Below are 13,938 nucleotides of genomic sequence, written 5' to 3' on the forward strand. Positions count from 1 at the left end.
ATGACCTAAGGTTTCATGCTTTACCATGGCTCCTGTTCTGACGGTTTTAATTGTCATTTAAAAGTAATGAGTAGATAAATGAATTTTCGGTGCTTGCGAGAATCCCTTTTGAAGGGATAACCTTGTTAGTCAGCATTACTGTTACCCTCACTCCAACTCTAGTGGATATATTCATAGTACCAACACTCAAAAGTGCAAAAAATGCATTTCAACAAAACATTTTATTTTAAGATATTGGTGATAATTATGATATTGTTTGCAGTTTTCCCATGAATGAAAAGGACAATGCATGCAAAATGCAAACATATGCACAAATTGCAAATACAGAAAAAACACATTCACTTTGATCTGCAGCAGAATGCTGTAGAATATAACATGCAAGACATTGGATGATTATCTTAACATAATGAACATTGCCTAAGACACAATTTAATGTCCTTTGATTGTTTATTTGCAAAGTAAATTGGCAATTGGAGGAACTATGCATGACCCCCACTTTGACTGCTCTCTAACACCAGTGACAATTCACTTGAATGGTTAACATCTGTATAAAAATGGAAATCATAATATTTAATCACAAAGCTTCTGAATTTTTAAAATCCAAATGAATGAATTCAACAATGTTATTTCAGTAGTAGTGCACACCTGAATTCCGGGAGGTCCTGTCATTCCTCGCTCCCCGGGGCTTCCTGGTGCCCCTGCCTCTCCTGGCTGACCAGGAGGACCTGGGTCTCCCCTCTCAGCCGGCTCACCTGGTGGGCCCTGAGCACCTACTGCACCATGAGGTCCTCTTTCCCCTGCCCTTCCTGATCAAGACAAGCATAAAATACTAAATGAAATTGAATTAAGATAAGAAATGAAGAGATGCATTCAAATGGAAAATTGATGCAGCAGAGAATTTGTTTAGCAATATATTAAACATATATTAAAACAAAACTTTACTTGTTATATTCTAAAGAGATAAGCACTAAAAATGCTGTTTTTGACATATCTCCACACTTGCACATTCATTAAGGGTCTGAAGAGTAGAAATGGATGCTTGCTGTCTTTTTCCATCCTGAGGGCTTCTTAGCAAGAACTTAAAAATGTTTTTGCTCTAATCATAATTAGATTGTAATGCCACACCTTCGAATAAGCCCTTGTCTCATGTCCAATATTGTTAATAAAATTCTTGAGGCCTTAAAAATTCATATATTCAATAATAATTTTAAAAGAAAATTATAAATATAACTTTTTAAAATAAATTCAAATAATATAATGGTATTTAAAACCCTTTTTCCAATGTCACCATAAGAAGTCACAGTTAGCCTTGCTATGATAAAATCTCTACCCAACAATGACTTTCTTCAGTCCCGAGAGATTTATTATATCAGGTCTTTACTGTACAATGAAAACAGTGTGCATCCAATTTTTCAAAATACAGTACACTATCGATTATCCGAGTGTGTATTATATGTTTCATGAATTATTACTGCTACTTTCTTCCCATCACTTCGAAATTTTAATAAAATTACAATTGTAAAGATAATTAAATGCTTTGAAACTTTGATATGCATTTGAAAAATACAAGTTTGAAATACTTCTATTCCAGAAATGTTTTTCACTTTGATCACAACAGTAAAAGTTTTCAACAGTAGTTAATGAGTTAATTTAAACATTTATGTACTATCCACACTTTGATGAGGGTAAACAAGAAACTTTGCACTCCCACTAAAAGATTTAATACTTCACACGACCATGGTTTCGATGATGCACAGCATTGAAACCACGGTCGTGTGAAGTATTAAATCTTTATATGGAAGTGCAAACTTTCTCTTTTACCCTCACAATGAAGGAATTCTACAAAGTTAAGCCTGAAACTGTTATGTTTATTTGTACTTTTCAATTATTGTTTCCCTCGCATTCACTAGCCCTGAGAATTCCATATTCTCCTTTATGGTGAGCAATTACACTGTTTTACTATGTAATTGCAACAAATAAGTCATTAACCATCTTCAATGTTTTATTTTAATCAATAAAATATGAAAAATGTGAATCTGAATTTGTGATCCTTATTTTAAATTTATCCTTTGCCAGTCATTAGTTTTTTCCTGACTACGAGATTGGTCTAGCTTTCTGAGGAAAATATGTTATCCTATTCTATTTATGATAATTTTGTGTTTTCATAAATTTATAATGCCAACCTTAAAAAAATGAAATAATGTAATTTCCATTGCTAAAAACTTGAATTAATCACACAGAACGAAAAAGGAGAGTTTCTGTATTGATCTGCTTATTTCACAACCACATTTTCAATGTATTTCGATTATCCAGGTTTTTTGATCATTTGTCAACATAGATAATGGAGAGTTAACTGAACAGTCAGTAATCTTATGCAAGTTATGGTACAATGGTAGCTGGTCATTTGCAAATAAAGCCTTACCAGGGGGTCCTTCTGGACCAGTTGACCCAGGTGAACCACGTTCTCCTTTCTCTCCAGCAGGTCCAGATTGTCCTCGAAGTCCAGGCAATCCCTACGTTTTAAATTAGGTACAGAGAAGTAGAAAGGAATAACTTGTAGCAAGATATATAATGGCTAATCCAAGGGAAATAATAATCTTCTTCCAGAAGATTACAATGCATTCACTCAGTGTACAGCAAAACATTAGGAATTCATTCTTACAAGACTGAGCGGTTTAAAATTTGATATTTTGTAACTATCAGGACTAAGTGAAAGGTAAACAAATTTTACTTATAACTTCAGGTGTTATGTTCAGCTTTTAATTAAAATCAAAGGGGAAAAAGGCATGCATTACATTTCCTTGTATTTATATGTATATTTTTTTCCCTCTCATGCAGCTACAAAGATTTGAGTTTGCATTGTGTACGGTGAACTTTCCTTAAGAAAATTAATTGGTGCAAAAATATTTTTACAATTCATTAAATCAAAATCTTCACTAGATATTTCAGAGAAAGTAACTTACAACCAGTCCGGATGGTCCAGAGTGACCTTTGTCTCCTTTTACACCGGGGGGGCCCTGAAAAAAGATATAAGATGTTCAAATATACAGTAATGGTACAAGAATCAAATGACATGAATTAACATGTGAGATTAAATCATAATATAAAATAGTTTCAAATTTGTAGTGCGTCTATTATAATATTTTCTTTTTTTATTTACCAAATATCTGTACATATCAGTGTACAATAAAGTGCTCATTATCCAATTTCCTCAATATGCAATGGGTAGATTTTTCATCGGTTTCAGCAAGAAATATTCTATACCACTACCACTACTATCCACTTCCATTCCTTCTCTTCACATAAACGTTAGCTGCTAATGGCATCAGAAAAGATTTCTTCTTCCACACACAACAAATTTACTCATGAAACTTATAGCCATACAATGAGTCTTCTACAACAACTCCATATTATTATGACTCAAGTAAGTACTGCATACACTTCTTTAACTGATGGTCTTATTTTGTTTCCTTCAGAAAGATTCTCAAAAAGGAGAGTCAGTGCCTAATTTTGCTAAAAAAAGTTTTTTAAAGCATTGACTATGATGATATATAATCATGATTTAGTGTTTAAAAGCATATATAGAAGCCATTGGGAGTATTTGGGAAGGGAAGCTGGTGACCTTGATTTGTTAGATCTGTGGGAAGAGAGAGGGTCATCGCAGGGAGGATTGATGGCTGGGGTTTTTGAGACCTCTGATAAGACCATATCAAGTAGACTATATATCAGTGCCTGTGAAAGCTGGATGACTATTCTCCTAACCTACCATGTTCTTTTAAGATCAGTATCTTCTTTTAGGAGAGTGGTAACAGGTACTGGCAGATAGCATCCGAAGACTACTCCACCCGATTGCTACGACAGTACTTAGTTTGGGATATAAGCCCAAAACAGTGGGCCTGTTTTCTCCAATTATTGTTGCTCTCCAATATTTTGTGCAATGGGATACATATGGTAAATAATTAAGAAAACTTACTAACCAACCCAGGTTAAAAGGTTAAGAAATGGAATTATGATGAACTTTGCAACATTACATGTGCATAACCCTTCATAGTGATTTTTCAGCGTAAATATGAGGCATGAAAACTGCATGTAATCAACTAGCAATAATTTGAATAAACTTAAATTTTTCAAAATGGTGAATAATTGGAGCAAGGAAATGATGAATTAAAAACCAAATGCATAATTTGCTAAATGATACCTGAGAGATATAATGTGTCCCTGAAAATATGGTCATAATATCCTACAACTCATATCAATCTGAATATTTGTCATTTTCAATTAGTTGCTGGCATCTTCTCCTAAATTACTGTGGATAATCAGCGCTTTACTGTACATGTGACCGTGATTTCAAAGTTAATTGTCAGATTTTTTCAATAAATTACTGATTGATTGCTGATAGTTTTGAAGCATTATTTGGACTTTGAAAATGAGTCACATGTTTAATGTGTTATATTTATCAATAATTTCCATCCAGGTATTCATTAAATACTTTTCATAGCAACTTACAGGAATACCATCAGAGCCAGAGTTTCCAGTTTCACCTCTTTGACCAGGTGGACCAGATACTCCAATCGGTCCTCTCTCACCAGGGAATCCCCTTTCTCCTCGTGGCCCTGTTTGTCCCACCAACCCAACTGGACCTGGAAGGCCTGCCTCACCATCCTTTCCAGGAGATCCTGGATTTCCTGGTGCACCAGGAAGACCCTTTCAAAGAAAATTGAGATGAAAATTAAAGAATGCAATTAACAAAATTTTCTCCAAAAAGGAAGAATAAACTTAAGAAAAAAGTTTGAGGTAGACCTTGAGAAACTAAATACAGTCAAATTTCATATTTGCATTATCAGAATTTATGTTTTCCTGCAATTTAAAATATTTTTATCATGTCCCATACAATTTCCTATTTTTCTTAGATATATGGAACCCTAAATTTGTATGATTTCATTTTCTGTTTTCCCACTACATGCATCACTCAAGTGCTGGATTAAAAATAAATTCTCATTCTAAAATAGTTACTTAAGTACATCGGCCTTTAGGAAAAACATTTATGACTTCGTTTTAACAAATTAATTAAAATAGATGGGCGAGAGCAGTAATTTGGGTGGTTTTAGGGAAGAATTTGAATTTGGTGGGGCAGCACAGAGGGCCAATAGTGATGGAACTTTGAGCAATTTAAACTTATAATCTAAGGCTAGGGAAAAGATGTGTGCCATGAAATGAATACATTGTATGACTAGGAGTTAGCTGAATAATTCATGCATTGAAAGAACACCTGAGGATCACTATTCATATTGTGCATAATTTGAATGAAAATGACTTTGACCCAAGAATGCTAAATAGCAAAAACTAGTAACTTAACAACTGGGATCATTTTGATGGGCTTGACACAACAAATATAACAGTGATGGGTTCCTGAAGAATATGAAGTATTGGAACTTGCTTTACCACATCAAAACTACACTGAATCAAAAATTATTTTATTGTCTTAAAAAAATTTTGAAGTTGGGCAACTATTTGAATTAGTCAAACTGCAAGGAAGCTCAGACTCTCATAAGCTAATTTTTCTCAATTACTTGATTACTTGGGTATGTAAATATTATCCTGTTTGGCAATAGAAAGACATGGCAAAAAAAGAGCAATTTCAACTGAGAAAATTTTCTGTTTCCAAAAATGAATTTACATTTGCATGCATTTTACACTTTTTTCAAAAGGTGCCTAGAAAAGTACAAATGAGGGATTTTACTGAAGATTAGTTGATTTGATTATTTTTCTTGAATTGTATTCAATCACAAGAAACTAGAATGAAAAGGAGGAGCGGGTGAGAAAGACATATTCAAGTCACTAGAAACTAGAATGAAAAGGAGGAGCGGGTGAGAAAGACAATGTATCTGTTGTGGAAGTCTGTGGCCAACTAAGGCTACTGCTGGAAGGGTGAAATATAAAAAAAAAACAAGTTTGTACACTTGTACTACAACTGATTTCATTAAATTCTTTGCTGTAATTAAATATTGCATCATATAATGGTGAGTGATGTTTAGTTTCCCCATGACCGTAAAAATCTTAATCAAGAAATTGATCTTTAAATGAAGGTTGATTGACATCCGATTCATAGGATTTTCCTATTGTGGGTTACATGTCACAAAAAATGACTAATATCATCATCATTTGTTCATCTTGTTCTCATATCTTAAGTGACTAACAGCTACATATTTGTCATGCAATTTCTCCTCTTTTTTTATCTTTCAATAAAACAATGATCACCTGGAAACCTCGTGGACCAGGTTGCCCTGGAGCTCCCCTCTCTCCATTGGGTCCTGCTGGGCCTGGCGGTCCTTGTGGCCCAGATGAGCCCTCCTTTCCTGGGTCTCCTCGAGGTCCTGGCACACCTGAAGGTCCTTGTTCACCATCCTTACCTGATTCACCCTGTGAAGAAAATAACATTATTAGAAGTGCATTTCATAATGAATATAAATAATTATTCTGTAATATTTAATTTTAAGGAAATATCAACCAAATGTTCTGTAATATTATTCTGTAAAAATGTTCTGTTTAATTATATAGTTAATTAAATAGATTGCATAATGAAATTTCCCCACAGTTACCACCTATGTAGAATGAAGAATTGATCTCTGCAGGGAGATGCCTGCCAGTGGGAGGAGCAGTATATTTCAAGCAAAATAAATAATTGAGTGCTCACTAGAAGTTAAAACCAATGGGCGTATATCTTTATTAATTTTAAAAACTTTGTTTGGATTAATATTTTATCATAATTTTTTATGCACTTCATTAGTATATTTTTTTATTTTATTGAAATAAACAAATATTGAGCTAAATTATTTTGAAAGTAATGTATATGAGGAACTGTTATTAAGAATGCGCTATCTCTCAATGGAGAGTCAAGAGGACCAGGACTGAAAATAAGAACAGGCATTGAGATTTGAAACAGTGGAACCTCTCTAATGCACATCAAAATGACAGATGTGGAACTTTCCTAAATGAAGTGTGTCAAATACTGACTTTTCCAGAACACCTGCTAAATTCCCTAAGTTTCCAAGTTGGTGGGCCCAAGGACTTTACACAACATTCAAAATACTAATTGCTCTGAGAAATATATTAATATTAGAAAGCATTAGCCTGTTGTCCATGTAGAGCAAGCACGGCCATCACTCATTATTCAAAATTGGTATGATGTCTTTGTGGAAATTATGTTAGCCCCATAAACATGAAAACGGTCACTTGCCGGGAAACCCTTTTCTCCCTGAAGTCCAATGGGCCCAGGAAGTCCTTGGATGCCTGGAGGTCCCTGCTCTCCTGACTTTCCATCTGCTCCTGGCTGACCTCTTTCACCAGGATTCCCAGTCTTTCCTGCAGTACCTGGTCTTCCAGGCTGGCCTCTCAGTCCCTGTAGACCAGGTGGCCCTGGCCTTCCTGGATCTCCCAGTGCACCCTTGGTGCCCTGTGGGCCTGCAGGACCTCGATCTCCTGATTGACCTGAGAATAACACATTCCTTTAATATGAGCAATCCCACTGAAGGAACAATTTGTACACCGGATCACAATAAATATACCATAATGGAAGCCGCCATTTAAGTCTAGAGTTGGCGATGATTTGACTGGAAATATTGTCAGCATTAATTGATCACTAAATAGCTCTGTTTGCTAAGGATTCTCATGCTGTTTTATAAACATTATTTCTTGGCTGTTTGTAGGTGCTAATATTTTACTGAAAACTACAAAACATTAATTGTGACAAATTTGGCAAATTATTTTCATGGAACCCAAAACAAGTTTCACAAGATGACGGACCAATTCCAATGAAAGTGAAAGAAAAATCCAAAATATCATTTGTGTGATGAGACAATGAAAAGGGCAAAGGGGATAAAAGAAAGGAGGTAGTGAATTGATTGAAGTGCACTTTGAATACCAACTGTTCACATTGCCTTAAAAGAAAGGGCTCCTTGTACACAAGGTAGTGTGGATGGGATGCTGTGTAGAAACAACAGAGTACAGGGAGAGTGAATGAGGGGGAGAAAAGGTCGTTAGGAACCCCTTCTGGAGGGCAGGAGTTGATCATACAGCAGATAATTGTACCACTCTAATTACATGAGCCTTATTTCTTCTTCAAAGTTTTTTTTACCTCCACTCTTCAATCCTTGTGATTAGTCCATTTTAATTTTATTAATACGATTTATGGCTCAATTTACTTAATTTTGTGAACTCATTCATAATCCATAATCTAATTAGACTAAAGCTAAATTCAATCCCTATATGACTCAAATTCTTCCTCATGTTTCACTGGTCTTCACATTCAATGCTATGAAAGCCTCTGATCTACTCGTGCCTCATCACAATGATTACAGCCACCAAAAAAAAAAGGAAGGGATGGATGCATGTTAACCCAAAGATTCCCTTTCTTGAAATAATCATTTCACATAAATGATTATTTTTAATTTCGCCAATTCAGTAGAATAAATTAATACAATAATGAAAATGGAACAATTTTAGTGTGTAAAAATCATGCACCTTGACTGGGATTTGTACCAGGAACCCTAGATGTCCGGCTGAGTGCTTTAGCCAATTAAGCTATCGATGCATCTTCTTACACTCAGAGATTTGGGGGCTTTAAGGGAACAAGAAGTTGTGACAAAATACCGTGCATACAATGTCACAGGCATTCGGAGTCGTGCGTGATGCGTCATGTGGTTAAAGACAACTTTAAACACTGGGGGTTTTTACCTTTGACAAATTCCAAAAAACTTTCCTCTTTGCTTTCCCAGTTTAAACCGTGCTCTCTGACATCCCTCCCCAGTGTGATAACTAAATTCTCAATCCTGAGGAATGTAAGAATCCCAAAAAATACCTTTTGGTCCTGCTGCTCCGTCTGGGCCTGGAAGTCCTCGCCCTCCAGGTGCACCCCTCTCTCCAGCTGGACCAGCAGGTCCAGTGGGTCCTCTCACACCCCTCTTTCCACGCTTGCCTGCAGCTCCTGCTGTCCCAGGAAGGCCTCGGGGACCAAGTGCACCAGATTCTCCCTTAACACCAGCCTCTCCCTTGAACCCACGCTCTCCTGGAAGTCCCTGCACAAATAATGATTTGATATAAAGTCATTTCCATTATATGATGCCAGAAGAATATCAGCATGTAAAAATATGACTGAGGTATGTACAGGACCCAACAGATTCAAAATATATAAACCTTAGGTAGATAGAATATATCTCATAAAGTGATAAAATTTTTCCCACATATATGTAAAATACAATGATGCATTCCATGCCAAAAACATTAATTATATACAAGGTTTATTCAAAGAAAATAATATATACATTGTTTAGGATCAAGAATCATCATATTTTCTTATATCGTGGAATTATATTAATTGGTAGAAAAAAGCAAAGAATTGAAATAATCAGTTTATTATTTATGATAATTTCCTAATTCTTTTTTACCAGAAAGCTGTCTAGAGACACTTGTTTTTGCAGAGGATTCAAATTATTCTAAAAATGAAACACATTAAATAAATTTCTATTGGTGCAAAGCCACTGCCTTATGAGGGTGATGCTTTCTTATGTATGGTATGATGCAACAGTTTCCCATGCCTTTCCATGACCTCCACATCACAATTAGTCTGATCTTCAGGACTTTACACACTCTTGAAGACTTGCAGAGTTTCTGAATGGTAAATAAGCTGGGGTTTAATTTTTAAACTACCACTTGTATTGGCAGCAGCATAAGATGGTCTTTCATTGTCTTGTAGCCAGGCAATACATTCTCCTCAGCTGTTAAATAGGTTTGCTTCACATCTATTCCAGAAGAGATCCATCTTGTCACAATTGAAATATATGAGCATCTTGAAGTCACCAATGAAGTTCTTTTGAGTTTCTGGCTTCACCATGCCTCATAATGATGTGGATGATTTTTCTACTTGTAAACTTCTCTAATCATCCACAGCTTCCCCTAAATACTTCTGCAGTTGATAACCCTGGTGTCTTCCAAATGAGGTTGGCAAAAATCACTTTTCTCTTCTTATGAATAATATTCTCATTTCATTGCATTGAAATTTCTTTTTGCTTATCCATATGAGAAGCAACCTTACAGCATTGTTGAGAATATATAACCATTGCATAGATATTCTGTTCACTCCCTTTATAGCATCTGTCTCCTTAGTCTTGTCCTTGTTCTTGAGGATAATGCAAATCATTGATGCTGACTGATTGTATATGCATGCTAGATCAGCCACGGTCATACCTTGTTCTGGCTTTTCAATGATTTTACTGTCATGATGTCATTTTTATTCTCTTATGGTTATCTTCTTGTGGATTTTATGATTACAAGCTACTTAAGAATGAGCTTTAATGGAAAATATTGGCTGATTTGATTTTTTAACAATTCATCAAACAAGAATCAGTTAATAACAATGTAATGATTCTATGTATTACAAAAATCCATCTTTACTTACCACTAACTAATTGTACATATAATAAAGCAGATACTCAGTTCAAATCCAAAGATTAATGACCAATTTTATTTTAGCTTGACTCAACAAATAAAGAATACTTGCAGAATAATTTAGCCATCATTATTGTGAGCTGCAATAGAAAATCCCGTGAGTTGTCAAGTGTGATTAGGTTTTTATTGGCAAAAAACCATAAGCCAATTGAAATTCATAGGCAACTTTGTGGAGTGTACAGAGATAGAAAAATTAGTAAAAGCAGAGTGAGGCAGTGGTGCATACAGTTACAAAATGGCAGCACCAATTTTCACAAAGAGGACCGCAGCGGTCGGCCTAGCCTTGTGGCAGATGAACTGACAGTGAAAATCAATGAAAAAATTCATGACAATCACAGATTTATGATTATAGATCCCTCACTTTATTTTCCCCTTATTTCACGAAGTTTATGGCATGAAGTTGTGGCGGGGAACCTAGGCTATTACAAGTTTTGTGACAGATTGGTGCCAAAAATCCTGACAAAACCACAAAAAACAGGGCTTGTTGCATTGTTCACTTTCCTCAAATTTTATAACAACGATGGTGATACACTCTTATGTTGAGTCATAACTGTGGATGAGATATTACCACTTCTTTCCAGCGATGAAAACGTGGCTTGCAACACAGCACTTTGACAGTGACACAGGATTGCAAACTGGTGTAAACAAGTGGTTAAAATGTAAGGCAGCAGATTACTTCAGAGATGGATTGAAAAGCTTCTGTATCATTATGATAAATGTCTCAATTTGAATGGCGACTAAGGAGAAAAACAGTTTAAGAATATGTCTTCAAATAAATATAATAAAACTTTGTCTTGCTACTAGGTTCATATTAAAACGTAGGTCACTTTCTGGACCGCCATCATTGAAAATTATTCTCTTGGGTACTGCACTGTATATATACATTGAATTGAAAACTGAATAATGAGACTATAGTTTGACAGATTAACAAAACAGATATACTATAGAACATATTGCATATTTATAGCAAAATAGCAGGCAAAAAATGACCCAGATGCAAGTACATTCTGGCACATTGCAGAAGGATTTTATAAAAAATTATTAAATAAATTGCTGCAAAGAATTAAAATTGTTAAGTGATTTGAACTTAGACATTACTTTAAAATTGCATCATTTCATGCTGTAACTTTGAATTGAAACTTTCCATTGATAATTTCTTCACATTTCTTTACATTCTGTTACCCTAAATAAAAGTGAATCAGAAGTCAGATTCTGTGATCTACAAGCAAAACATTGTTCACATTTTTGCCACCAAAGATTAGCTCTTGATTTCAGCATTCAAATGACTACTCAATATAATATTCTACAAATAAGCATATCAAGAGAGTAAGTCTGACTTGTCAGAGACAAGGTATGATAATGGAAAGCTTGCAAGTACATACAGGACTTCCTTTAGGTCCAGCAGCTCCAGGTCCTCCAGATAAGCCAGGTGGACCCCGGCCTCCTGGAAAGCCAGGAGGTCCAGAAACTCCTGCAGCTCCAGGGCTACCCTTCTCTCCAGGGAAACCATCTTTTCCAGCGGGACCTTGCGGTCCAGACTCTCCGGGTTGTCCAGGCCTTCCAGATTCCCCTATGTAAAGGAAAGAGGCAAAGAAGAGTGGAAAATCAATAAGTGATGCTAGATGTACCATATAATTTAAGGAAACTTGAAACTATCTTTTTTGAAATAGTTATTCATTTCAATTTTCTTACCTCTGTATACACATATGCTTTATTTTGCATAATACCTTAAAGAATCAAACATTGCAGTTCTCATGAGTTTGGAACTTTGGCTGGAATATGAGAAATTCCCATTGGAAACCCCACAGCCTGTTAGAACAACTTTACATTCAATTGAGTTATATTTCAACATTGATATTTCCCTTTGAAAAGAATAACTATAAAACTTAGTAGCAAAATTATGACATTGTATTTGTGGTCATACATTTACAGTACACTCATTATCATATTTATAAAATTTAATGTTGATTTATTTTTGTGGATCACCTTTTGATACAGGCATTAATCATTGTGAAGCTTTGCTGCATAATTTTAAATAAAAATTTACCCCGTGGGCCTTGAAGACCAGGGCTGCCCTTTGGTCCTGTTGCACCTTGGTCTCCCTTATTTCCTGGCCCCCCGGGGAACCCAGGAGGTCCTGGCTTCCCTATTGTACCCTAGATGAAATCATGAGAATATTTTAAAATGAACTGTATTTAATTAACTGCATTTCATTTTTTTCAACAAATAAACAATAATATCAACTCCAGAGGTGATAGTGTTACTTACAGGTGGTCCTGGAGGTCCAGCAATACCATCAATTCCACGAAGACCATGTGGGCCCGGGGGTCCTTCCCTTCCTCGCTCACCTCGTGGACCAGATGGCCCCTGTTACCAGATTCAAATTATTAAAAAGGATCAGTCATGACATGAGATTCCTCAAAAAATATAGATAAGAAAAAGGAAACAACATAGAGGTTTATTCACATTCTGGCTCACAGTTATTGTGACCTCTGTTCTCCTTATCTTTAAACTGATGAGAATGGTTGCCATGCTTGGTAGTAGTAGTAAATTTTCATCACAATGGAGTTTGTTACACATTGTTATTTCTGAGGAAAAACATTCTTACTATACTCCTATCAAACTATATTAACAACAAAAAAGGCAACATTTAAATATTTATAAAACTAATGAAATACCTGTTGCTGCAATAGATTCAGTCAGATTAAATTACTTAATAGCAATTATTGGCTCTCATTGCTCACCTTTTTTAACTATAACTATGACTTTTTGCTGTCAAATGAATGGTAATGATGAGGCATGTGCCCTAGATATTAATGATCTGTCTTAATTTAATTTACTAAATGTGTGTAATCAAAATAAGGTTTAAATTTCTGTATATTTTCCATCAGCAATTTATTTACAGTTTGATAATTGAAAAGACAATCCAGCTTTATATAATCATTATCACATGTTTTCAAGAACAATATGATTGGGGATAGCTGAAATTCCTTTTTTGAACTCAAATTACTTCACCAAAAAATGAATCGAGCCAAGAAATGGAGAAAATTATGGCATTTAAAAATAAAAACTATCAATTTCCATATTTCATTATCATAATTAAAAAAAGTCTATGATTGTCTCATGTTTGCAAAGGATTTTGGGATTCCAGTAAAATGATATGGTAGGAGATCAGTTTACATTTAATGGTTGAGACAGAAACTTAAAACTTTTAATGCAAAAAAAGGTACAACATTCTTCTGGAAGTGTTTGCGCATATGTATCAATTAATGAAAGATTGTCCAGAGCAATTAGGCCCATTCATGCTGTTATATAATGTTAGCCTATATTTAGCAAGACTCTGGGTATAAGTAATAAAGTACTTTTAGAAAAATAAGTAGGTAAAGAAAATAAAAAGTTTCATACCTAGTACAAGAAAATATAGGTAGCATACTG

The 13,938-nt window shown here is 35.1% G+C and overlaps 1 protein-coding gene across 1 annotated transcript in view; it reads right to left on the minus strand.

The window, feature by feature from the left end:
- LOC139690464 (collagen alpha-1(II) chain-like) overlaps positions 1–13,938 on the minus strand; it is a 93,256-nt gene that overhangs the window by 19,565 nt on the left and 59,753 nt on the right. The window contains exons 10-19 of the mRNA XM_071587919.1: positions 12,772–12,870; positions 12,551–12,659; positions 11,886–12,073; positions 8,858–9,074; positions 7,238–7,488; positions 6,259–6,420; positions 4,507–4,704; positions 2,964–3,017; positions 2,423–2,513; positions 646–806 (exon numbers count right to left, since the gene is read on the minus strand). Of these exons, the coding sequence (XP_071444020.1) occupies positions 646–806; positions 2,423–2,513; positions 2,964–3,017; positions 4,507–4,704; positions 6,259–6,420; positions 7,238–7,488; positions 8,858–9,074; positions 11,886–12,073; positions 12,551–12,659; positions 12,772–12,870 (1,530 nt within the window). The remainder of the gene's footprint in view (positions 1–645; positions 807–2,422; positions 2,514–2,963; positions 3,018–4,506; positions 4,705–6,258; positions 6,421–7,237; positions 7,489–8,857; positions 9,075–11,885; positions 12,074–12,550; positions 12,660–12,771; positions 12,871–13,938) is intronic.

This window comes from Hetaerina americana, unplaced genomic scaffold, assembly GCF_022747635.1.
Source record: "Hetaerina americana unplaced genomic scaffold, ioHetAmer1.1.p SCAF_3, whole genome shotgun sequence".
NCBI lineage: Eukaryota > Metazoa > Arthropoda > Insecta > Odonata > Calopterygidae > Hetaerina > Hetaerina americana.